This window comes from Anarrhichthys ocellatus, unplaced genomic scaffold, assembly GCF_004355925.1.
Source record: "Anarrhichthys ocellatus isolate YVR2014 unplaced genomic scaffold, GSC_Weel_1.0 scaffold45, whole genome shotgun sequence".
NCBI classification, from domain to species: Eukaryota; Metazoa; Chordata; class Actinopteri; order Perciformes; family Anarhichadidae; genus Anarrhichthys; species Anarrhichthys ocellatus.
In genome coordinates this window covers 1,708,369-1,733,006 of record NW_022280075.1, presented here as the reverse complement: position 1 = coordinate 1,733,006, position 24,638 = coordinate 1,708,369, and the positions used below count along the sequence as shown (strand labels likewise).

General features: G+C 41.6%; 1 protein-coding gene across 2 annotated transcripts in view; it reads left to right on the top strand.

The window, feature by feature from the left end:
• Nucleotides 1–14,461, top strand: part of prr7 (proline rich 7 (synaptic)) — a 14,831-nt gene extending 370 nt beyond the window's left edge. Inside the window, exons 2-3 of one of the 2 annotated variants that reach the window (XM_031869040.1) lie at nt 6,086–7,650; nt 13,653–14,461. In XM_031869040.1, coding sequence (XP_031724900.1) covers nt 7,302–7,650; nt 13,653–14,299 — 996 coding nt within the window. In that variant the 5' untranslated portion in view covers nt 6,086–7,301 and the 3' untranslated portion in view covers nt 14,300–14,461. Of the gene's footprint in view, nt 1–6,080; nt 7,651–13,652 lie in introns of both variants that reach the window. The other variant, XM_031869039.1, reaches the window with a different exon arrangement.
• The last annotated feature ends 10,177 nt before the right edge of the window (nt 14,462–24,638 follow it).

Here is a 24,638-nt window from a genome sequence, read left to right as displayed (position 1 = left end):
TGTGTGTGTGTGTGTGTGTGTGTGTGTGTGTGTGTGTGTGTGTGTGTAAACAAGCTGTGAGTTTACAGCGACGTTGTTGTCGTGTAAGGTATTTCATTACCTGCGCTGTCACCTTATCTCACGATCTCCATGTAGAGAGGATGTGTTACTCTTCAAAACATTCGTTTATTGGCTTGTTAACGCTGTTTCTCCCCAAATATGGTTATTCTCACTCTCAGGATGATAAAGCCTCCCGCTGTTTCCCTCATGGAGGAAATTTTAAAAAGAGACATTTCAAAAAACACAGCAGTGCGTCTGTTGCGTAATGTAGGAATCATCAGCAGCCTGTGTTTTGGATGACTTGACACAGACATGATTGAGGTTAATTCAGAGCTGCTGAAACACACGATGAAGACTTTTTGGTTTTGTTGGCAGCTGTGAGCTGTTAAATTCTCTGTAGCAACACACCCTGATAGAGGACATGCTGGGGCCCCCCAGGGTCCCTGAAGAAGGGCCCATGTAGATAACTTACAGCTGAAATTGGTGAGACTATACATTAATGAATTGACTTATGTTGTCAATTTATAAATTATATCAAAAACAAAGCTGACATAAAAAAGGGTCAAATTTCCATAATTTTGGACTTAGAAAAAATGGACCTAAGTGTATTAAGTGCACCCACCAACTTCATGTGCTTAGGCTCATTATTTTATTCATGTATTTATTAGTATTTTGATATTTAATTAGAAAATGAAAGACATTCATGTCTCTCCATATTATGGTAATGTGACTCAGTGTGTGAGCAGGCCAGTGGACACTTCAGCAGCATGACGCAGGTCTCCGTCAAGGACGAGCTATTACTCAACCCTGAAAGCTGCAGAGTCAAAGGGACAGGTGACATTTGGTGTCGAGTAGTGCTTCAGGCCTGATGTGTTAACTGCATGCTAGGCTAACATCGCTAACACCTACAAGTATGAATAAAACAAATCAAGGACCAACTTCGTTCCAGACTGAAATATCTCAAAAACTATCTGATGGATTGCCGTGACATTTTGTGCAGATAGTTTCCCCAGAGGATGAATCCTACTCATTTTGGTGATTACCGACTTTTCATTTTGCACCATCATCAAGTCTAAATTTGAATTTGTCCAATACTTTATTCATGACCAAATGCCTGCAAAACCAATCACAGAATCGTCCTCAGCTGTAGGTGTTTATTAGCAAATGTTAGCATGAAAATAAGCTAGACTAAGTTGGTGAACATGGTAAACATGATAAACATATTAGCACTGTCTTTGTTAGCTGAAGTTGGTACCAACAGAAAGAGAGAAGAATGGGGGGAAAAAAAGAGATGATACTGCATCCAGCCACACATTAGGCCGTCGGACGCTTCCCCAAAAAACTACCAAACAACAAGTAAAAACGTAACAAAAAATGACCCATTTTCTAAAAACTAAGTAGCTGCAAAGAGACACACCAGTCAACTGAGTCACATCAATCTGCAGAGACTGTTGCTTTCCTGCCCCCCCTTCATAAAGACTTGCACAATTAGGCCAGATTAGGAACACCTGAAGTGACAACGAGGTTAGGAGAAATGCAACAAAGAACCAGCAGGAGGACAGGAAGTAGCGCTAACTTGAGGACATCACATTTCATATTTGGTGTCAGTTTGTTGTTGGGCACTGTGTGAAGTGATTTACTCAGAAATCAGCAGGTGTCAGGCCTGAACTGCAGACTGACTTCCTGCTCCTTTTGGGTTCTTTTTACCCTCAGTCTAATCCTCAGTAGTGAAATGTACTACATTGGACTATCGTGTGTTGGTCCGTGAATTTAGGATCAATGAGAGTCATTTAAAATGTTTTCTTATTTTTCCTATATGGTAAATTTCATTTATAAAACTGTCCTAGAACTCACTGCAATACAATCAATGATAAGAGTCTGAATATTAGTTCATGTCACTGACAACATAACAATTTGTAATTGAGAAAACATTGAAGAATCGGCCAAAAATTGAGAATTTGTTCATACGCACAAGTTGCACCCTGCTGCATTGTTGTAAAATTGGGGGATGATGTGTAAAAAAAACTTTATCCAACATGGATGTAAAAAATTTGTGAAGAATACTGTTGCTGAAAAGTCTGAAGTTTACCCTTATAAGTCACGGTTTCAGTTGTGCCCCTTTTATTGTGTTTATAAAACAAGTTTAAGAGTTTAAAAGAATGCAAGGACACGAGAAGGAGAACTCATTACTGGAGAAAAACATTAGTGTCGCCCCCCCCCCCCTCGGTGATCATGTGTGTTTTTGAGTGAAATGTGACGACAGAAGTTCTGAAATCCACAGAGGAGATGAAGTGGTCCTGCTGAGGCCCGGAGAGTGTCCTTGAAGCAAAACACTGCATCCTTACGTGTTCAATGAAGAGATCAGCCTGAAACTAGAGACTCGCAGCTTTTATGTCCCTATGAGGGACTTTTACATGGACACAAGATTCAGCTTTTCAAGTTTATTGTTTTACTAATCACGAAAACTGTGCAGCACAAAATGTACCAGGTCCAAAGATTAGATTTTCGAATTTTATAACTTCATACAAATTTACTGTAGGCCTACTTGATTTTCAGATCTGAGTGAACATTTAGGCGATCGATAGAAAATTCATCAACAACTATTTTGATAATAGATTCAGTTTTCAAGCTCTCTTCATAGCAAAAACGCCAAACAATTAATGGTTCCAGCTTCTTAAATGTGAGGATCATCTCTACAAAGAAACAAGAACTCCTTTCCGAATAAGGACTTGTCGTACCCTTTAGAGTTGTAACAGTCATCATGGATAAAAGAGGCTTGTATTATACTGCATTAAATGGTTAATCATGTAACATCCTCCACTGTTATTGCCTTTGTATTCTTCCTATTCACATTCAATCTGACTCATCCAGTCCTTTTTAAAATCAGAGCGAGATCACTTTTATATTTCCGATTGTACTCCGCATGAGAGATAAAAAAACAAAAGAGGGATATAAATAGTGCGAGTGTGTACTGTGTTGTCGTACACGAGTGGGCGTGGAGGTTGAGGCCCGAGTATATAACGCTCCTCTGTGATGACTGGATGGGACGAGCAGGAAGCGTGGGGAGATAAACAAAAGCTCTGTTCTGTATCAGCGCTCGCAGATTGAAATATCAGCGACTGTGCGACCTCATGAAGGCCCTCTGCTGATGAATCACCTCTGCTGAACAATTTCAAAAATTGCAATAGACACAGGAGTGTGATTCCCAAAGGTGACATGGAGGTGGAAGATGGAAAGAAAGACATGACATGAACACTGCGGCTCCAAATGTAACTGTAATACAGTAGAAGTTATGAGTGTGCGATATGGGGATATTGCATGTGATTCAAATGTTTCCACGACCTGCTTTTACAGAGAGATCGTGGGTATCGTGCTCAAAGTAGGCTACTACGGCTCCAGCCTTTCATCCGACAAATAATATAGCGTCTGCTATCTAAACAAATCCAGTGTGTCTGATACAGACGCAAAGGGCACCCTTCAGCGTCTTGTCCCAAAGAGTTGTAGAGTTAGTTTTGGAGTTACGGTGGTACGGTGAGGTTTGTGAAGTGTTTTCTGCACTTGCGTTGCATTTTACTTAGCTTCTGCAGTTATCTTAAGCCCAACCATGGTGTTATTCTCTCAGAGGACAGACATCTTAATTTATCATGTTTGAAAAGTTGTGGCAGCATAAAATGTTGCAGCTGATAGGATGAGTCAAGACTGCTGAGAGTATTTCATGGTGAGGATGATTCCCTCAGGATCCGTTCAGACAAGACGGAAGAAATATTACGTTCATAAGCTCATCAGCAATTTGCAAAAACAGAATTGCTTCTCTTTTCTTGTCATTTTTGCTGACAGCTGGAAGAAACACGACCAGAAAAAACCGAGACTGATTCCCAGAGTCGATGTTGTCTATAAAGAATATAGACATTTCCACCTCATTAGAGCACCTGGAGGGTCACTGTCTGACAGCCGCCGATGATTCACCATCCAAATGCAGACGATAAACAAAATTTCAATTAACTTGCAGGATAACCCCTAGAGACGTAGCATCCCGTTTTCCTATAGACACAAAAACTAAATTATAAAACGCATACAGACAAAAATAGCATTACATAACATAATATACACTACAAGCTCGCTCACCCTCTCCCACCTACTCCCTCAGCCCTTGTACAAGAAAACAAAGACAGTGACCCGGATAATATATCAGTTATCAGCATGAAGAGCAAGTAATGCAGTTTGTCGTCAGCTTGATTGAAAGAATGCACAAATTAGTTGCATAAACAGGTCGATTTAAGATGAGGAAGTAAAGATGTCCTTAAGTAGTGGAAAGAGGTCATCTCAACATCTAACAGATGGATTGCCATGAAATTCTGTACAGACATTCGTATCCTCGGTTTAAATCTTAATAACTTTGGTTTACGACATAACGTTTCATCTAGCGCCATCTTCAGGTCAAAATATCAATTTGTTCAATACTTAGGTTTATGATGAAATACCTGAAAAACGAATGACATTCCCGTCGCCTTAGCTGGACTAGAATAAAACGATTAACACGGTGAACTTTACACCAGCTACAAATCTGATTCTCAATATTGTCATAGTGTGCATGTTAGCATCTAGCTCAGGTTGTGTGTCACATGCTGCTGCCATAGTTTGAAGTATGGCATTATAAAGGCTTTTTGGAAATTGCAAAAACAGACAAAACTTCCTCAATTGCGCGAAATTTTTTTACAATCGCCTTTTTTGTCTTTGAAAAAGAGTTGATGCGCTGAATGGGTTATGGAAACACCTTTGCCGAATAAGTCCAAAAATAGCGAAAACATTTACCTCTCATGACTAATCAGCTGTTTCTGCTGTCAGCGTCTTCTCGGATATTCCCATGATGCGCAAATGCTTGTCTTTGTCTCCTGACAGCAACAAATATGACCAATACTAGCTGACATGAAAGCACCACAGCCTGACAGAGCCACTAGCATAGGCTCCTAGTCTCATTTCAACTCAAACTTAACATGAAGTCTGGCAAAGTTCCCCTGGAAAATGTAAACAAGCCTACACTGAAACGTTCCTGTTAAACTCCTCACCACCAGACACTTCAGCATAAAATTAAGTGCCGGCAGAAATCTGTCTGGGTGTCACATCTCACCAGATGGAGGTCTGCAGCCCGTCTGTTTGGGGTCGCTGACGTGAAAACCTGCAGGACCTTCAGTCGTCTAGCTCCGGTCTCATTTACTGAAACTCTGAAGGAACAAAACATACAGTCATTTCACAAAGTTTTCAGTTCTGTTCCAGCTAACATTCTGCAGACATCAGCTGCTAATCAAGATGCAGAAATGTTTCTCAGATTGGAGCAAATTAAGAAGCAAAAAAGGAGCTGCTGTTTGTGATTATTCTTCTGGGGGTTTAACACAAAATTATTCATATATTCAGTTTTCTACCATTTAGGAAAACACACATTTATCAGAAGTCTAAACATGGGGGCTTGTTTGAAGAAGGGAACAGCATCTGCCTTTGCCAGAATAAATTACTAACTTTATTCTATTGTTAAAGCAAATAATTATACAACAACATTTAAAGTGTTTTTGGGTTGTCCGTCCTTCTGTCCTTCCGTCTGTCAAAGATGAACCGATTAGATTTTGGTGGGCAAAGGTGGCTGTAAATTTACAAAACAATTTCCCCAGGAGGACGTGTTCTTAACCATCAATATATTTTCACAGAGCTTGTTATGGGCAGTGCAGTGTGAAAGATTTAACGTCAGTAATTCATTAGTTTTAACAAAAATAAGGAATAATGTGTTTTTTTTTAGTTTTTGTTTCAGAGGCTCATTCACTACATCGCTGTGAATATTTTCTGTGCGAGCTTCTCTCTGAAGTGTGAAACTGATACTCACCCCCCGAGGTCGGCGTCATAATCCTGCCCGAACAGCTGAGATTCATAAACTCACGACCTCTACGCTGTTTTTACTGCTCAGAGTTCTCACTGTGTTGAAAATGTTGTCTGAATTTGTCCTCTGATAATCGCTGACGATGGTCTCGTCTCCTCCCTGTGTGTCTTTGTAGAGCAGCATGAGGCTGAGGAGTCCCGCTGGGATCTGAGAGGGAGGAATTCGGCCCCCCAGCGGTGTAGACGGACCCCAGACTCCAAACCCCCGCAGCTCGGAAGGGACCAGCTTTTTGACTTCACGTGGACGACAGGGATTCACACATCACCTCAGGGGTTTTGGCGCTTCTGATTGGACGTTGCCTCAGTTCATCCGGCCCACAGGCTTTTGTTTTCTTCCAGCTTCAACTTATTATTATTTTTTTTCAGGTGATGATGCCGTTGTAACTTTATTTTCCATTAGCAAAGATGGAAAAGTTTTCAGCCACCACCACTGAGTGGGTGGGTTATTCAAAGGAGCCCGGTGGAGCTTTTTGGAGAATTGAAGTGGATGTTTGCTGCTGTTGAAACACCTGTGAAGCTGCAGAGTTCATCTGTAATCTTGTGAAAAAACGTCTGTGCGTGTTTATCCTGAGACTCAGACACATTTTCATGTAAATGAGTGCTGCAGCGGAGCTGATTTCTAAAACATCTGGACGGATACAGAAGATTCCCTAACAGATTTAGATTTCCTGCTGTTTTCTAAATGCTAAAATACGCAATAACACTTTTTTTTGAGGGTGCTGCTCTTTACTGACGGACAGCCCTTCACAAACACAACTAAGGCTGGAACTGCAGGACGTCTTATTGACTGAATGTTTCTGGATTTTGAACTGTTATTAATTCACTTTATCATCATTTTTAACTTCTTTTGAAAATTCTAAGGATCTTGGAAATTATTTTCTTGATCATTTCAACAAGAATGCAGAAGCCATTTTGAAGACTGTTTACATTTTTTGAAGTATTGAGTGAAAGAGCGGCCATCTTGAAACAAGCCTGTCATTGTGATGATTTTGAAGGATGAACTGACTTCAATGCATCAGTTTTCAAGGGAAGCGGCTTATCCGTCATCGCCAGAGAAGCAAGCTGCTGGTAACAGCTTTCATCACCTGCTTTTATTTAGTTAGTTTCCACTTTGGACTACAGCCCATAGGATAGCAGCATTTTAATCAGCAATATCTTTTTTTATCACAGAATGTGATAAAAGTGCCAGAATTTGTTTTTATTGACCCCAGAGAGACGAGCCACAAGCTTGCCGAGTTTAACATCGTCCAGAGGAAAACAGGACCTCTCGTTCATCCCATCCTGTGCGTCTGAATTCGCCTCGCGAGGGGGAACTCTCAGTCCGTCCCGTCACCGCCATGGTGATGTCGCATGGCACCTACACCTTCCTGGCCTGTTTCGCCGGCTTCTGGTTGGTCTGGGCCGTCATCGTCATGCTCTGCTGTTTCTGCAGCTTCCTGCAGCGCAGGCTGAAGTGCCGCCACGAGGAGCGCCTGAGGGAGCAATGTCTGCGGACCGTGGAGATGGAGCCACTCAGCTGTCACCCCGGGGGATACCCGCCTCCTCCTCCTCCTCCCCAGCCTCCACCACCACCTTTACAGCTGCCCAGGGAGCCGCCGCAGTTTTGCCCTCCTCAAACCCTGTCGCCGCCTCTTCCTCTGCAGGTCCCTCATCTCATGCCACAGGCAAACTGGGTCAGCATGCCAGGTAACGCAAAGGAATTGTTATTCTACTGTGTTTGTATAGTACTATGTTTTAAGCTGTTGCTGAACGGTTCTTTAAACAGTTTTACTAGGAAATGTAGTGGAGGGAAGGTGAAGTGGGGAAGGATGTAATGGAGGAACTTGGGGTCAATTTTTAAAAAGGTGACACAAAATGGCTTTTAGTTCAAGTGTTGCCTCAATATACAAATTATCAAACCTCAACATACAGTATATCACATTTTTGAACATTTGGTATCATGCACCTTTCAGATCTCGAGAGCACAAAGCATGCTAACAGGAAGAACTGGTACCAAGTGAAAGTTATGTGCGTTTGTTCAATCGGCGGTCAAACTCTCATGAGATTAAAAAGCTACAAACTCCAACATCATTTTAACAACCTTCAGGTCAACACGCGATCGACCGTAAAAATCAAATTGTTCGGAGCTGCTCACCAGCAATTCCAGCTGCTTTTTGTTCAAGATATTGGGCCTCAATAGTGTATGAATCAATACGTAGCCAGCACTCAACGGAGCGCTTTTCTTTCCTCATCTCTCCCAAGCTGTATTTCAACACTAGCAGTCTAAATATTAACTACTGCATCCATTAGCCTCAACATTCAACTCACTGCAGGTCTTCTCTCAAGCAGAACATTAATCTCTTCTCTAATGCTGAGTGATTACTCACAAATATCAAACCTCTTTCCCTTTATTTACGGACCAAATGCGTATTTCATTCATAAGATGCAAAATGTGTACTCTTGAACAAAAAACACAAGACAAAAAGAATGAGAAACATGGAATAAATTCACAACATCCATATGAGGAATTCAGATGCAGACAGAGAGGCAGAGGACCAGGAGGGGGATTTTATTTTTCACTGTCAGATTTTTTTTTTTTTTTAGACACTTCGCTTCCCAGCTTCCACCTCCCTGCCAGCCGGGCAGTGTTCCCCCGCAGGGGCGTGATGGTGACAGCTGCCGCTGAGGCGTGGGTGGCGACTGTAGAGGCCCAGTGGTGACGGAGCGAGTAGCAACACGACCGGGCTAAACTCGGAGAGAAACAAAACGACGGCAAGAAAGAGATAGATGGAGAATGTAGAGCTAGCAGGAGCACTGCTGGTTGAGAGAGGGAACAGAGAGAGAGAGAGAGGAGGGGGGGGGGGGGGGTCTCCATCTTAAAGGATAGGTTTTTCCCTTATGTATGTAGAAAGATTTATTGATCACTGTAATCATTCCTCCATGAAGCCTTCTCTTCCTGATGTAATTAGCTTTTAAAAAATGTCCTTGTTCTGTGTTAGAATGTATTCTCAAGTTCAGCAAAAGCTAATGTGAGGCTTCAGCAGTCTGAGTCACTCTTCTTTTACTTCAGGGGCCATGAAGTCAATCAAAAGGGGTCGCGAGATACTACCCCCGTAGGAAATATATATAAAAAAACTGTAATGACCAGGCACTAGTAGACATTGATTGTACTTTGTCAGTTTAACTAGGGGTATTGGACTGGAGAAGGATCCGTGAGCCGGGGATCGAACAGCTGATCTTTTAATTAGTGTATGACTCGCGCTTGCTCCTGACCCACAGCTATCTGATAGATGACGTCCCTCCAGGCAAAAGCAATAGCTGGTTCAGTTGTTGATCCAGCTGGTAAAACAGAAACTCTGGATCAATCAATCAACAAGATTTGGATAATGATTTTGACACCTGGAACCAGATCCATCGGGTATAAAAGCTCTCTTTAATCAACACCCTGCCTCGTTCACACAGTCCCAGCTGCCAGCTACAAACACAGACCGACACTGCAGGTCACTGAGCTGCTCCACTTGTGCTTTTGGCGGTTAAGTGTTTTACTCAAGGGCAACTCAACTCTTCAAATACAGAGAGGGAGTTTGCAGCCATGAGCCTTCCTTCCTATCCCCACCCAAAACTTGTCAATTGTTGCTAAGGCAAAAGTCGATGTGTAACGCAATTCTTATGGAAATGTGGTAACGAATTTTGCGAACATTCTGCTCCACCATCCTGGCTAACACTTCAAATACTGACTCTTTAGGTATGTCATATATGGAAGTGAAGGACCCAATGGAAATCTTACGAGCTCTAAGTGACGTTAGAGCAACATGTACAGCAGATGTGCAACAGTGTTTCATCAAATACTAACTTCGCAAAGATTAAAAGATGCTGCTGTCTCTTATAGCAATACGGAGAGGAAGAATGAATCCTGAAATGATTTACAGAAAGAAAAAAAACCAATAAAGCAATAAAAGAAGAATTAGAAAGCAATGAAGGAGGAAGAAGAGCACGAAGCTCCAAATATCTGTACAGAGTAAAGACGTGGGAAAGAGGGATTTTTGGAGAGTGGAAGGAAAGCTGGAGTGAGTAAAAGAGCATCAGCTGCTGTCAAAGATGTTTAATGAGCACAGACAGACAGCACCAGATAAAACAAAAGGTTGCTGGAGTCTCGGTCACAAAGCAGACTGATGAAGAGGTTTAGTATCCAGGCAGCAGCAGAGCTAAAAGAGAAGCAGGTGCCGACTAGCTGAGCACAACAGAGGACTGAGAGAGGAGCCAGGAGCTGCTTCGGTCGTATTTACCAGAGGGGAGAGAGGGGCGTGGAGATGGTGAGAGTGGTGGGACACAAGCAGAATCACATCAGCTCTCACACTCATTTGACTTCTACATTTACACTTCTTCAGAAAGCTACGCAGTATCATGAAAGTCAAGTGTAAATGCATCCAAAAGCCATTGGAAACGGAACGAAATTTGATCACTCAAGGCTTAAGAATGAACATGTATCGTGTTTGTTTAACCCGATGCCACTCAGGTGCCAGTTTATTAGGCACACCAAGCCAAAACTGAAGCGGTCCAATACAAAAATCCTGCAATAAAACATAACTTCATGGAGGTTGTAACGTAAAGCTTTTGCTGAGACAGTTTCACGGAGGCTGCAGCTTATAGTGTTTCTATTTAGCGTAGGCTCATGGATATAAATGCACAAAATAGAAACACCTTTCAGTAAAACATAATTAAATTCTCCAAAAATGATCATACAGTTAAATCTGAAACAAAAACTGAACTGGCAGCAGAAGGCAGTCTTGGAGTCGAGAGCGTTGAATGCTTACGGCAAAGACAATATCATTTTAAAGCATCTAAAAGACGGTAAAAACGTACGGGTTTTGCTCCAAAAACACAGATTTCATGCACATCCCACACAGCCAGCATGTCTCGCTCTGACAGTATGTTCACACTGGGAGCAGCTCTCACAAGACGCTCAGTTCAGACAGTGGTGGGTGATGATTCCTCCTCTGCAGCCGTCTGCAGCCACAGAGTTCTGAACGGGAAAAATCATGAAAAAGATCGGTGCTTGGGTTCAAATAACTACGGATGGCATTACTGAAGCACGGAAGTTATGTGGCGAATAAACCAACGTTGACAACTGGTTTCATATGGGACATGAACAGTGGACACCCGGGTGAAAGTCCAGTGTTTTTGAATCCATCAATTCACCACGACTTTCCATTGCTGATGCCAGTTTATATTCACCATGCATGAGCAGAGTGAACAAACTCAGTCAACTGAGAGTGCAGGTTTAGGATCAGTTTGTTAAACCTGCTTTCTGAAACAAGGCCCTGATATACAGGAATAAAACTGCACCTAAAATGAATAAAAGCATGTAGTGCAGATTCAACCACACGCACTGTAAGTCATGTTTCAGTGTAATCCACTCACCATGACCAATATGATCACCATGATTTATACAGTAGCTGTCACAGATCACTGTATCACAAAGTCACACACTTTATCCCCACAGAGCTGCTGCAAACGAAACCCCTCTGATCCTCAGAACATCAGTCCCATGTGTTTCTGCTGATGTTTATTTAAAGCCGTCCTGGCAGCTGGTATTTATGACAGCAGAGAGAGATGGACGGGGGAGTTAACAATGAAAGTCTGATCCTGGAGGAGGGATGGACTTTGGTCAGGTACACACACACACACACATTTGCATCTATAAATACATCCGGCTCCATGGCAACAGTACAACAAAACAGCTGTTGATTCACCACTGGGATGTTTGCTATTGAGGATGTAAACAGGTTCAAGCTGTGGATTGGTTGTGATCATCAGGGACTCTTGGAACTCAGGATCATTTACATCAAATAGTTATTCATATTTTCCACCAACAGACAGCAAACTTGAACTTTTGTGAAGGGTTGTCCCACTTTTCCAGCTGGGTTTCCCCCGTGTCCTGACAAATATCTGTAAAACACTAAAATGTCCCGGTTTTCAATGGTCACGACCAATGACATGGTTTGGCTAAGATCAGATGCTATAATCTCTCCTCGCTTATGAGCAAAGACGAGCATACAAAACATTCAGGTAGCAGCTACTGAAGGCCGAAGATACTGTTTTTTCCCAAAAGAGCCTCTGCAAGAAATTCATAAGCCGAGCTACTGTTGAAGCAGAGAGCTTGTGCAACATTTCGACAAATATTGATCAGGATCTGGGCAGATTCATCAGCCCAAAATATTTTCCTTTATACTGACAATACGTTAGAATATAGACTCAGTCTTACAGTATGTCCACAGGCTCTCTGAAAGGTCAGAGGCATTTTAGAAAAATATTGCATTTGTGAACTTTTTGTTTTGCAGCATAGATGCCATTTCCTGGAAAATCTTATTTGTGTGCTTGTATATCTCTACACTAAAACATATTCACACTAAATCTAACATATTCAGTATTTTTTCTTTAATAGCAGCCAGAAGAAAATGTCAAACCAATTGTTTTCACTACGAAGTCAAATGTAGCGCCTTGTTTTCTGCTGTTTCAACCACATGATGGGAGATTGTATCTGATACAGTAGAATAAATAAAAAGAAAAAGCATCGCTCCATTACTCATGTCAGCTGTAGCTGCTGAAATGCCCTCAGCATAACACAGGGACATTTAAATCCTATTAACCCATAACAAAATGTAAACAAGTTTTGTGTCATTAATACCCCTCTATTAATAATCTATCAAATGGACTGAAACACACCAGTACACAACAGCACTGTTAAGGTTGGGGGAACAACAGGGCTCAGTGAAGAGGGAGAGCGGCACCCTGTTCACAATGTGATTATCTATCTTGTTGCACAAAGTGCTGCATTGCAGTTCCTCCATTAGCAACGATGCTTCAGTCTGCAAGTGGGAAACGAGTGTGCCTGAAATAAGAGCAAGTGATAAAGACAGAGAGAGTTCAGACCAAATGTGCTGTGATGGTTTTTGTTCCAACAGCTGAACACACTGTCACATGCATCACAGCAGGATGTTGTGTATTGCAAGCGTTCGGTTTGTGACCTGAAGATGAAGTGCGTTTTGTGTTGCACACTGACACACACGTGTATATTCATGTATTTGTATGGATATTGCTTCAGCGTTAGCAGCTCAGTGCACATGCTCAGTAGTGTCTATTGTCAGCTTTTCTAGCCTCTACCAGAAAGAGTAATTATTGACCTTATATGCCGTTTGATATGTCTTGTCAACAGTTTTACAGGTGTCCCATTATGATGGTGGTCTATGGGGGTTTATTTTAGGTTGCAGTACTGCAGATGGCCTCTGGGACAAATTGGCAGCAAAGCTGACTTGCAGAAATGTTGGTGTATGTCGTGACAGACTGGTCTCATTCAGCATTCGTAGCTATACCTACAAAACATTGTGCACTGTAATTCGTAGATATCCCACGAAAGTATTTTGTACGTTATATACGTAATGCATATGGAAGTATAGAGACAGAAAAAGCACATGCAGAGTGGGCAGGATGGGACCAACAACCAACAACCTTTCAGCCAGGAGGACCGGTGTTTGTCCCCCATGTGAAACGAGAAGTCAATGTTGATTTATTCCTCACGTGACTTGCATAATGTAGTTACGGCACTTTCATGGTTATTTTAAGCCAAACGAAGAATATTTCCGAAATCAAACTAAGTGGTTGTGTCCTAAACCGTTGTAATTAATTCCAGTCTTCTTTTTTTTCCCCAGACACAGACCTATTTGGGAAACCACCTTGCTATGAGGAGGCAGTTCTGATGGAAGATCCTCCTCCGCCCTACAGTGAGGTCTTGGCAGACCCGCGGGGGGGCACCTACCTGAAGCCAGCCCCGCTCCGAACCGCACCACCTCCGCATCTGAGGGAACACCAGGATCCTGCTCCAGTGTTCACATCCGAGCCCAGCAAGCCTCCCGTGACGGCTGTGTTCCCCGAGCGAGGTTACTCCTCCCTGATACGCCTGCCTTCGTCCCAGCGCTGGGACTCCCTGGGTCATCTCCTGTCCAACATGGACCTGAACCACAACAACCTCACCCCGCCGGGGGCCCGCTCCATCCAGGCTGCCGCCGCGATGGCTACCATGCCCCGCCGAGAGCCCAGGACTCACCATGATGGACTTGGGCTGAGAGGTGGAATACAAGGACTCCAAGGAAACATACATGGACTCCAAGGAAGCATACAAGGACTTCAAGGAGGCATACATGGTCTTCGAGGAGGGATACAAGGACTCCAAGGGGGGATCCAGGGTTTCCAAGGAGGGTTACAGGGGCTTCAGGGGGTCCATAGTCTGAGGGGTCTGGAGCCCAGCTGTGGCCTGCCAACAGCCTTCCCCCTGCTGGGTCGTAGCACCGCTGTCTAGACCGGGATGCTTACTGGAGTCGTCTAACTAACCAATAAGTTGGCCCATCACTGAAGAGCCTTCAAGGAGGAGATCTACAAAGACAGACTTACTGTCTGTGTGCCTCCTCTGCGTGTTTGCAGCACTAACACTGCTAGTAGTAGAGATTTAATTCCCTGAAAGGGCTAAAGGAGTGTTAAAGAGCCGCGACAGGCGTCAGGAGTTCAATTCCCCCACGCGGCTCTGTAGGCAAAGGGCGCCACTTACTCTGCTGGGATCGTTGGCTTTCGAGCATGTGTGCGAGTAAAGGAGGAAATTACACTGCGTTTCACGGCATTGTTAAGTCATCCCGGTGTCATATTTTGACGCTAATTGAGTCAAGGTCCTTTTGAAGAACAGAGGAGAAGAGAAAAGGACCAGTAACGCGGTAAAAGGACGATCAACAGGCACAACTGCTTCTCTACCTTTCATCCAGACTCCCTTCATTTTCCTCTCCACCTCCCCCCTCTCGTGTCACCCTCTCATTCTGCTCAACTCATCTCGTCTCTCTCTGTGTGCCGGAGCAGCCTATTGTACCAGTCTGCCGTTGCCATGGCTCCCGGGAACTGTCTGTTGCCCACGACGACCTCTCCTCTTTTATGTGCTCCGATTCTTCGGAGAGTCTGCTCACGGCTCGTCTGTCTGAGTATTTACAGTTTCAAAAGAACACGTGGTGACACTTCGGTGGGACTCGGGCCACCGTGTTCGTGACGTTAGTGCCCGAAGGCCAGTTTTTACACGGACAGCCGAAACAAAAAGGTAGAGTCCAAGAAGCTCTCCAGAGGACCAAGTGTGCTTGGATTGCATTTTGTATCATGCTGCTTCGTTGTTTGCAATGTCTTTACTACAAACTGTTGCCGTTTGTCTTCAATCCGGAAGCTCGGGTTTTGGTGCTCACAGGATGACGTCAGCTGGGTCATTTGAGTGAAAAACATTTTTTTCATGTACAAATTTATCATCATTCTTCTAAGCTTTGTGACAAATGCCTTTTCTCTTGTGAAATAAAAACATCTTCACCAGCTAGGCTTCTTCCAATAATTTAAGGAGTAGAAAATGTCACCGCAAAATACCATAAAATATTGGATTCCTCTCTCTGGAGCGTTTTTTAAATTGAAATTAAAGCCATTAACATCACTAGATGTGTTCTGGATTCATTTGCATTAACATCTCCTTTACAGTGTCAAATAATACTATACATTTTTACAATGCATCTGGTGGCAATGAACATTATTAGTATTAGGCACCAAAACAGCTATACATAACACAGAAAACTCAAACAATAAAGAAGAATTATTTATTAGATATATTGTTATATATTATTATTTGATTCCCCCTTCCTCCGAACACATTTGATTAAACCTCATAAAAGTGCTTCACGGTGGGGGAGTCCTGCAGTAGTGCCTCACAAAGGTACCATGTAGTTAATGTTTAGTGGAAAATCAAATACTCAACGTCGCCCTGCTGCTGTAGGCACTCTGGAAATTTGACTGGATTTTTATTTTACGGTTCTATATTTCAACCATGCCATAATATCTGGTACTTCAGTTTCACATCTAACATCGTGGAGTTGTGAGTTTTTGTGTGTGGCCCTTACATTCTGTATCAAATATTCAGGAGTTAATTAGTAAAATCCATTGAGCCTGTCAATGTTTCCTACTGGCTCACCTGCAAAATCCAGAACTGTCTTAGCTTAAAAGCTGATCATGTACAGCTTTGACTTCATCCTATCACCTTGTGCAAAGAGCAAAGTTGTTTGAAACTGTCACACACGCACTCCAGAGGACGCCTGAATCAGTGATGTCGCATCAGCTGTGAAAAGTTAAACACCTGCTTCACATCATTAATTATGTGGCCTGAGGTGAAACACGAGGTGAAACACGTGAAGCAACGAGTGTACTGCAGCAGCGGCTTTTTTAACCTACAGCATCTGAATCTGTGTTGATTCACCCTTCAAACAGATCTACAATTACGATCATCACATTTTCAAATCCAAAGCCGAGTTCGACTGAGCAACGACTGCAGCAGTTTATTTAAATGTCAACATCCTCTCCCTGATTCCCTGCTGCCACAAAATAATGTCAATAATGGTTTTAAGTTATCATAATCATTTCCAACTCTGACTTCCATCAAGGTGGAGAGCCTCAATAATAATGCTGCAGCGCATTATGATCATAAAATGCAAAGTAAAATGAGTCGGGATTGGCAGTAGGTTAAAAGTATAATATACTTTTGTTCAGAAAATGACATTTTCTTGAGCATTTGTTGTTCTTTTAAGCATTTTTATCCTTGTATCTTCTATTCTGTGTGTTTATGTGCTTTAGCATTTGCTTCTGGGTAATCTATACATGCATGTTGTTAGAAAAATTCACTCGAGGCCGATGTAAAAATCATTAAACAGGACATTTATTCTTGCAAGGAGACAGAGTTGGTTCACATACAGTATATGCATCAAGGCTGCTCAGAGGTCTGCCTCTGAGTCTCTAATATATATACTTGAATAACAACAGGCAGTGTGGTGGCACAGGGTAATTTACGATAAGTCAAGTCACACATGGATAACATACACACGTATTGCGTTTCACACAGCGTAATCTTCACAAAACCTGGAACAACACTTTAACAGTTTGTTCTGGTACAAAGGTCTTTCTATGAAATCAGGAAGTCTTGGTTGCAAATCAGCTCTGTATCAAGTATTGACGTCTTCTACAGCTTTATTATCTCTTATTTAGGACAGACATCTGCTAGCCCCCAAGAGGAGAGATATCTGAGACGCTTGGTGTCAGAGGAGGTTTCACACAACCAGACATGCGAGGACACAGGCCTCGAAAGCTCACATGTGGGACATAAGTCTTTGTAAGTCAAAAAAAAAAAAGTAAGGTTTTATTTGCACTGTGCTGCAAAGGGGCCACACTGCTTCTTGCACTGGCACTGAACGTTGGCATTGGGCGTCCAATGGGAACATAAATCCTACAGACACTGGGCTGCAAACTCAAGCTGCTCTTATTAACGGTCACAATGTCAGAACATTTGTGTGTCCTGTTGAGTTCAATCCCATTCATATGGAATTACAGAAACCCATTTCAGATTGAGTTATGTACTCAGATCTGCCTGATATATTAAAAAAAACATATTAGAAATACATGACAGGAGCTGCAAGAAGCTGTCAATCTCGGTCATCAAACCAGTCCCTCCAGGCTGATGATTGACAGGCGATCAAACATGACATGTTCACACCTTCAGACTAAATATTTGTTGGCCTCGAGAAAACTGAGAAATGGATTGCGCAACTGAAGAGGAGCGTCTCATCCTCAAGACGTGCACAAGACAAAAAGCTTGATGATGATTCAGCCTGCGAGGTTACATAAAGAGAGAGCGGCCGTTCAATACCGCTTCCACAGCTACAGATGTGCTCTCCAGTAATAAAAGATCCGTGCAGAGAGAAAGAGACAAAATCCTCGACGCTTTTCAATAACACAGAGTGACGTCTTCATGTTGCCGTTGTTCATTTTGTGCTTTTCTTTTTGTCTCTGTATAGATTTTAAATTTTGAGATATTTTTGTAACAAAGACCGACGTGCCTGGATTCTTACAAAACCACGATTTGATAAACACCCAACTAGTCGAGCATGTTGTTCATTTTGTCATTCATCGTACAACTCAGATTATCACAAAAAGTATACAAATTAAGCTTCTAACATGATTCCATTTTAATTCTGTTAAATGGACTTCGACGTCTGTGAATTCTTTCCAAAATGTTGATGAAAGATGTACAATGAAATGATTAATAGGCCTCTTTTCACAGCAGCCATTTTGACATGTCATGGCAGGGTAAACACAGGTGTCATTAGTAACATTAATTATGGCCCTGATGTTGTCCATGCTGGCTCACTGGAACGGCTGTGACTGAACACAACAGACCATAATCAATGGGATCAGTTACACCTGTGTTTACTCTGCTATGGCGCGTCACAATGGCTGCTGTGAAAAGGGCTCATTACTAATGCAGGGTATGAATTTATCATTAATGAAACCGACAGATGTCTATGTGTGTCAAATGTGCCTTTAAACAACTGGAAAGCCTCCACAAGCACAGACGTCACATCTTCTGTATTTAACTTGTGTAGCAAAAGAAATTGGGGTTTTAACAAGCAGCCAGCACAAAGGATCGGACTACCCTTAAATTGGACTTTTCTAGCTGAAAGTAAACTGGTTTGTAGGCAGAGGAAAAGTCTTTTGATGTTCAAATTTGCCACATCTATTCTTTTGATATGCAGAGTAGTATATTTCACTGTTAAATCTTCTTTTTTTCTCACAAAAGTTTGTACTGACAGCAATAGTGCAATTATATATATATATATATATATAACACCTTTTCTAAGCAGTGGTCCCATGACTGTGACATTAAAGGCCTTAATCACATGTAGTGTTTTGTATTCCATTAAAGGTTTCTATTCATGCCTGTGGGAGTAAAAGATTATAAAGTCTGAGGTGTGAAGTAGTGTCCTCATAGCTGACAGGGGGACATTTATTCAAAAAGGTCACAACATTGATGACAAAGACGAAGTTTCCTTGGCAACAATCCGAGAGTTTGACACCCAGCGTGACTCCTCCTGCTGCCACTGGAAGACAGTTTTTAACAGGAAAAAAATTAAAAACGACACACCGCTGAGATTTTCTTCTGAGTCAAACGTCAAATATCGAGCCTGGGACGGCATCTGTGAGAGGACGTGTTGCCTGTAAAGAGAGAACATCAGCCCAGCAAAATAAACGCTCCTCATCTCGTGTAATGCACCTTTAAGGATTAGTCAGGTTGTGCTGCCTTTGAGACTAGTCATGTGTCTCAGTCATTTGGGCCCCACTTCATGTTCCAAATTAACAATTTGTCGCTCCAAAACACTAAATAAAGATGGCAGGGTGGTATTTAGGTATTTTATTGTCTTAAGTTTTAAGAATCAGTTATTACTCACAAGCTAAACAGAAATGAACTGTCTGTTTCATAATCAACAATGGCTACCAGTTTAATCAAAATGTCCTCAGTCTCAAGGTTGAAAACTGTCTGCAGCTTCACACAAACACAGAAGAATTTAATTTAATTTATTATACTATATTGATCCCTTGAAGCTGCTGCTTCCTTTCATCCATCTCGTTATGAGCTGACAGTCGCTAACGCAGCAGAGAGAAACACACCTGTGAAGTTATGGTGAACATTCTCCTTTCCTCCTACCTTCATTCAGTGCCGCCGTTATTGAAGTCCACTAAGGATGTTTTTAAAAAATCTATTTACAGTAGTTGCGTTGTGACAGTTGTGACATTATTTCAACAGAAACCATAATCTTATTTCTAACCTTAACCAGGTAGGTGTGTTTCCATCGTTAACTTTATGGCATTGAGTGTTTCTTTAAGTGTGATATGAGAATCCCACAAATCAAATCCCACAAAAAAAGAAACAGAAGAGAACATCCAGGCAGGTTTGGAGGATTTTTAAGTAAAGACATACAGTACATCAGCATGTCACAAAGGATCCTGTACTTATTGAAGAAAAGAGCATGTAAGAAGCAGTCAGAAAAAAAGACAATGAAAAGAAAGAAGCATGAATAGACAAAAGGACCCGGGAGATGGGGAACAAGTTGTCCATGTTTTAATGGGTGATGGATGGGGAGATGTAGTTCTGGTGTAAGGGGTGATTAGGAGAAGTTAGGGGTTGATAGGGGACATGTTCAGTCACTGTTAAAGCTGCAGAGTTTGAAGATTCTCAGGTAAACCTCAGATACAAGGCAGCAGAGCAGGTGCACAGCCTTTCATTCGAGCCTTGTAATCCCCTTTTGTTTCTGGATGTTATCTTTCCTCAAATCAAAACATTTAATGTGGAATAAAAAGTGTCTCCTCAGGAACCTGTAGGTCAAAACCAACATCCATGTTTTTCTATAGTCCTGTTTTTCCTGTCAAACCCCACAGCAGCTCGTTTCTCTGAAGTCGTACCGAAGGAAACGAGGTGGAAAATAACCTGCACCCTCGATGTAGCCCGGTTGAGCGTCACAGTCATAGAGCGTAATCACAGCTCATTTCCACTGATTAATAAGTGATCGAAGCTGCTCAACAAGTGGCCACACCAATTGATTGGACAACCTCTGAAGTATTCACATCCGTCAGCCAAATTATAGTCTTCCCTCTCAACCACCACATCACTGCAACAAGCAGCTAAGAGGAAAACCCCCCTTCCCTCTCATACATCTGTTTAAATGCCTGATTCAAATGCAAAATACACAGGGAGGGACAAAAGCCTGAAAAAGATTTAGCTCAGTATAAGGATGAATAAAACAAGTCAAAGCTATTTTACATGAAAATACTGCACTGATTTTCACCTTCATTGCTCAAAGCAGAGACGCGAGGAGAGATGTTGAAATCAAGTGCTAATACCTGATCAAATGTGTTAAATCAGTACAGGTGTTTTTAGATAAACTGCAGTCATTGCAGGCCTTTGTCACAGACGACATTTAGTGACTCGTCACAGGGGGAAAAGAGCACAGGTGTAAATAATCAAAGTAATGTTGGCTGGTTTCAATCTAGCTGCTTTGAATCCAGGGTTGTGTTGTACATGCAGGTTCACTGTCACACTCACTTGAACACTTAATTAGAGCGGAGACATCGTTAGTGTTATTAGTAACACATGTGCTTTTCCTGCTATGATGAGTCAAAGTGTCTGCTGTGAGGAAGGCCTACTGGTTCCTTATTGCCTCCAGTCTGCCCAGTTTAGAGCTTCTGACCTGGAAAACCTCCAATCAGCAGGTTTACTTTCATCAAGTCCCCAAAGAGGATTTATTTGGAATAAAACAACGTCTTTCAGGACTTCATGGGTAGTGAATATGATACAAATACATATTTTTTTGTTTGTGAATATAACACAACATGCAAGACTAACATTTCTTGTTAACCCAGAGTAATTTAGCACGCAATAACACGTCATACGTCATAATAAAACCATCTCATATCATAAAAAGGATCTTAAAACGAGATGATGTAAGGGTTAAGACGCTATAATGTGTAAAATCATTCAATTTAAGAAATCCATTCTGGTAGGTTTCAAAATCATGAAGTGGGAATAATGTGGGACCTTAAAGCTGAACTGAAGGGCTGCAGCTGAACCTGGTAATCATGCCATGATGGTGAATGACAAATAGAAAAGATCCGATTTAATAGACCTAACGGTCGTTGTCATGGTGAACAGAGGGAGAGTTTGTCTAACTGGAGTTATTTAAAGACGACCGTTGTCATGCAAAACTGGGAGACATGAGTGCTGCAGCTATGTGCTTAAGGAACATATCCTATTGAAATAGTTATCTTTTCCCTCTGTCTGATTGGATTTTTGACCTTCCTGGCAGGTAAGACAGAAAAAAACCAGTCTGTCTGAAGTCATGTTTGGGAGAATTGCAAATGTAGAATTGCAAATGTATTCCAAACATCAACAGAAGGGAAAAGTGCCGCAGAGATTACAGATTATGAGTAAACTGTTATTTGTCTATTGAGATCGGGATGAAACAGCAGAAGAGGAGAACAGGAAACGGACAAAGGTCCTCTCAGAGAGCTACAGCTCAGAGGTAGTCCAGCAGTGGAGAGGAAATACAACGGGGCCATCTAGTGGTAGACATGTCAACTACAAGAACTGTTCAGATCATTTCACTTTTAACGTATTTTTAATGTAATGTAGGAAGGGCTGCTGTGCATGACTTATACCTCTGATCCAATCAGTGAGCATGTGTAACTTTAAATGAGCTCATTCTTTCTTTGAGTAACGATGCCTTTAATTCAATTCAATTTATTTATTTTAGCCTCAGAGGGCTTTACATTCTGTACACACTTTAATGAGAACATGTTTTGGATCTCAACTAGAAATTTGTTCCGACTGTGCAGCCAGATTTCTTCTTGGAGTCGTGATGTTTCCAAACAAGTCCTCCAAATGAAACGACTAAATGCATCATTCATATCTGCCCTTCAGAACGACACACTCGAGTATGTTCTCATCTGAAGCCCTCCTCGACAAGACAATGGTTACAAACCTCAGCTGCAGAAATAAACCCTTTTCTCATCCTGGACAGCTATGGGTAAGGTTTGGTCAGAATTAGACACACAAGCATCATGATTAGGAAACGAAGACCCTAATCTTCATGCTTACAATAATAACCATGTGGTTAATGTTGGGGACTGTTCGTGGTCGTGGTTAAAAGAAACCAATGTTGATTGTTGGTTGGGAACGTGAAATGAAGAGCAGTTGTTTTGCTCTTCCATCCATTAACCTTGACCTCCTTTTTGGCTCTATTACAACGCCACCTGACTTCCTCCTTTTGTTCCGGATTGACAAGAGTCATAATTCCTACGACCGGTAGAGGGTTTTGTCACTTGAATGTAAAAATGTGCTGTTTTTGGGGCATTTGCTGACATCTTATGCTGCCCTTTTTCTTTGGACAAAATCCTTAACCTGTTAAGCCTTATCCCAAAATTCACCTAAAGCAATAAAGGAAAATAAGATTTGCATCGCCGCCTAGTACGTAATCTAAATTTCAAAGGCAATATTACCATTATAAGATTGAAGGCGGCCTCCATGTTTTGGCTATGTTTACATATTGACTGTTAAGAGGGAGTTTCACTTCAAAATATTATTTATTTCCATATCGCTATGTTACAAACAACACAATTCTCCCAAAACACATTGAAATTGTAATAAAACACAAATAGGATTGATTAATATTCAGATGACTGAAGCGCTCCATGCTATACAGGCAGATAATTGGATAATGCTGGGGTCCACAATCAGATTTGTCTAAGCAAGCTGAAACTAATGATATAAGGCTTTTTGGTGTAATTGAGTCAATATAGCGACCAGGTGGCCACGAACATCCAGAGCTCACACCAGTACAAGGCAGTCATACTCGACTTAGATGGCTGCTTACTTCTTCTCCCTAAGGCCCAATATCACTTCCCAGCAGCCCCTACTTTACTGTAGCACTGCATGTAACACAAATCTGCTATTTTTGGCGAATATAACATATGCCTCGAAGAAATGTTTTGTCAAGAAGATAGATTTGAACCAGCTTGACTTTAAAATGTGAGGTTCGATTGCTTTGTTTCCCTATCGCTGTGTCTTTCGAGTCAAGGTGCATTTAGATGTTTTGGAAAGCTCTGAATTTCTTGTGTCCAGGGATCCCAATCATAGCTACTGTAGACTGACGAGGAAATGATCCTGGATCTTTTGAATCCAACTCATTGTATATTTACCAAGGGTATATTTGTACAAAAGTATTGTTAAAATACTTTGTTAATAAGACAAAATTTGGACAACAAACAGTTGGTTACTGATTCTGAAAGCTGAATAATCCATGTTTTTATACATGCATACAATATGCATATCTTCCATAAATAGACCGTCTTTGATCGCAACTTTTTGTAACTATGCCACAGGCGTCGACCCGGCACCAGGTCCGTCGGGCTTATACGTCAATTAAATCTCTTAAAAGATCCCAGAGTGTGAGCATTTTGATTGCCTCTCAACAGCTCTCAACATGTCGACAGGGCGCTGGCAGCTCATAGCTAACGGCTCTAACAGTGCAAACTACGACAGAAGTGGCATAAACTCAAGTTCCTCCACTATAAAAAGGAAGTCTAATTGCATTGAAGTGAATATGAAGCACAGCAATTATTACAAAAATTATTGTTCCACGTGTTTTGGAGCATATTTACCTTTTTTTTGCTGTGCACGTTTTACACAGTGCTAGAAACTGTGAGACCCTGAAAACACCTGAACAACAATCTCTCTAATCAGACATGTTTCGGGGTCCTTTGCTCAGCTGACTTTCCTTCTTTAATTGGTACACAGATGCAACTCTCACAATCATCAATACCAAAACTTACCAGGAGCTCAAGCTGTTTCCATGCTTCCTTTTTATTATTTGACCTTTTCTCTCTCTCTCCACATTCATGGATTCCATCTAGAAGTCTAGGTTAAATCTGGGGAAAAGATATTCCTTAATTAGTTCATTTATAACAATGTATGGGACTGCATCATCCTCAGTGATATGATTTGTCATTATTTCTTTTTTTAATAATATTTTTATTATATTATTGTGATTAGCTGTTGTCTCTGTATTTCTTGGATATTCCATTATGTATTACAATTATGTTTATTCCTGCCTATTGTCTTTATTTATATAGAGTGCAAACTGTTTTTTACTATTTCTAGATTTCTTTTAATCTGCAAACAACGAAATGAATGCTTACCTGGCAACACAGATATGAATGATGGTACAAAAATGAATTCAAGAGTTGCGTAT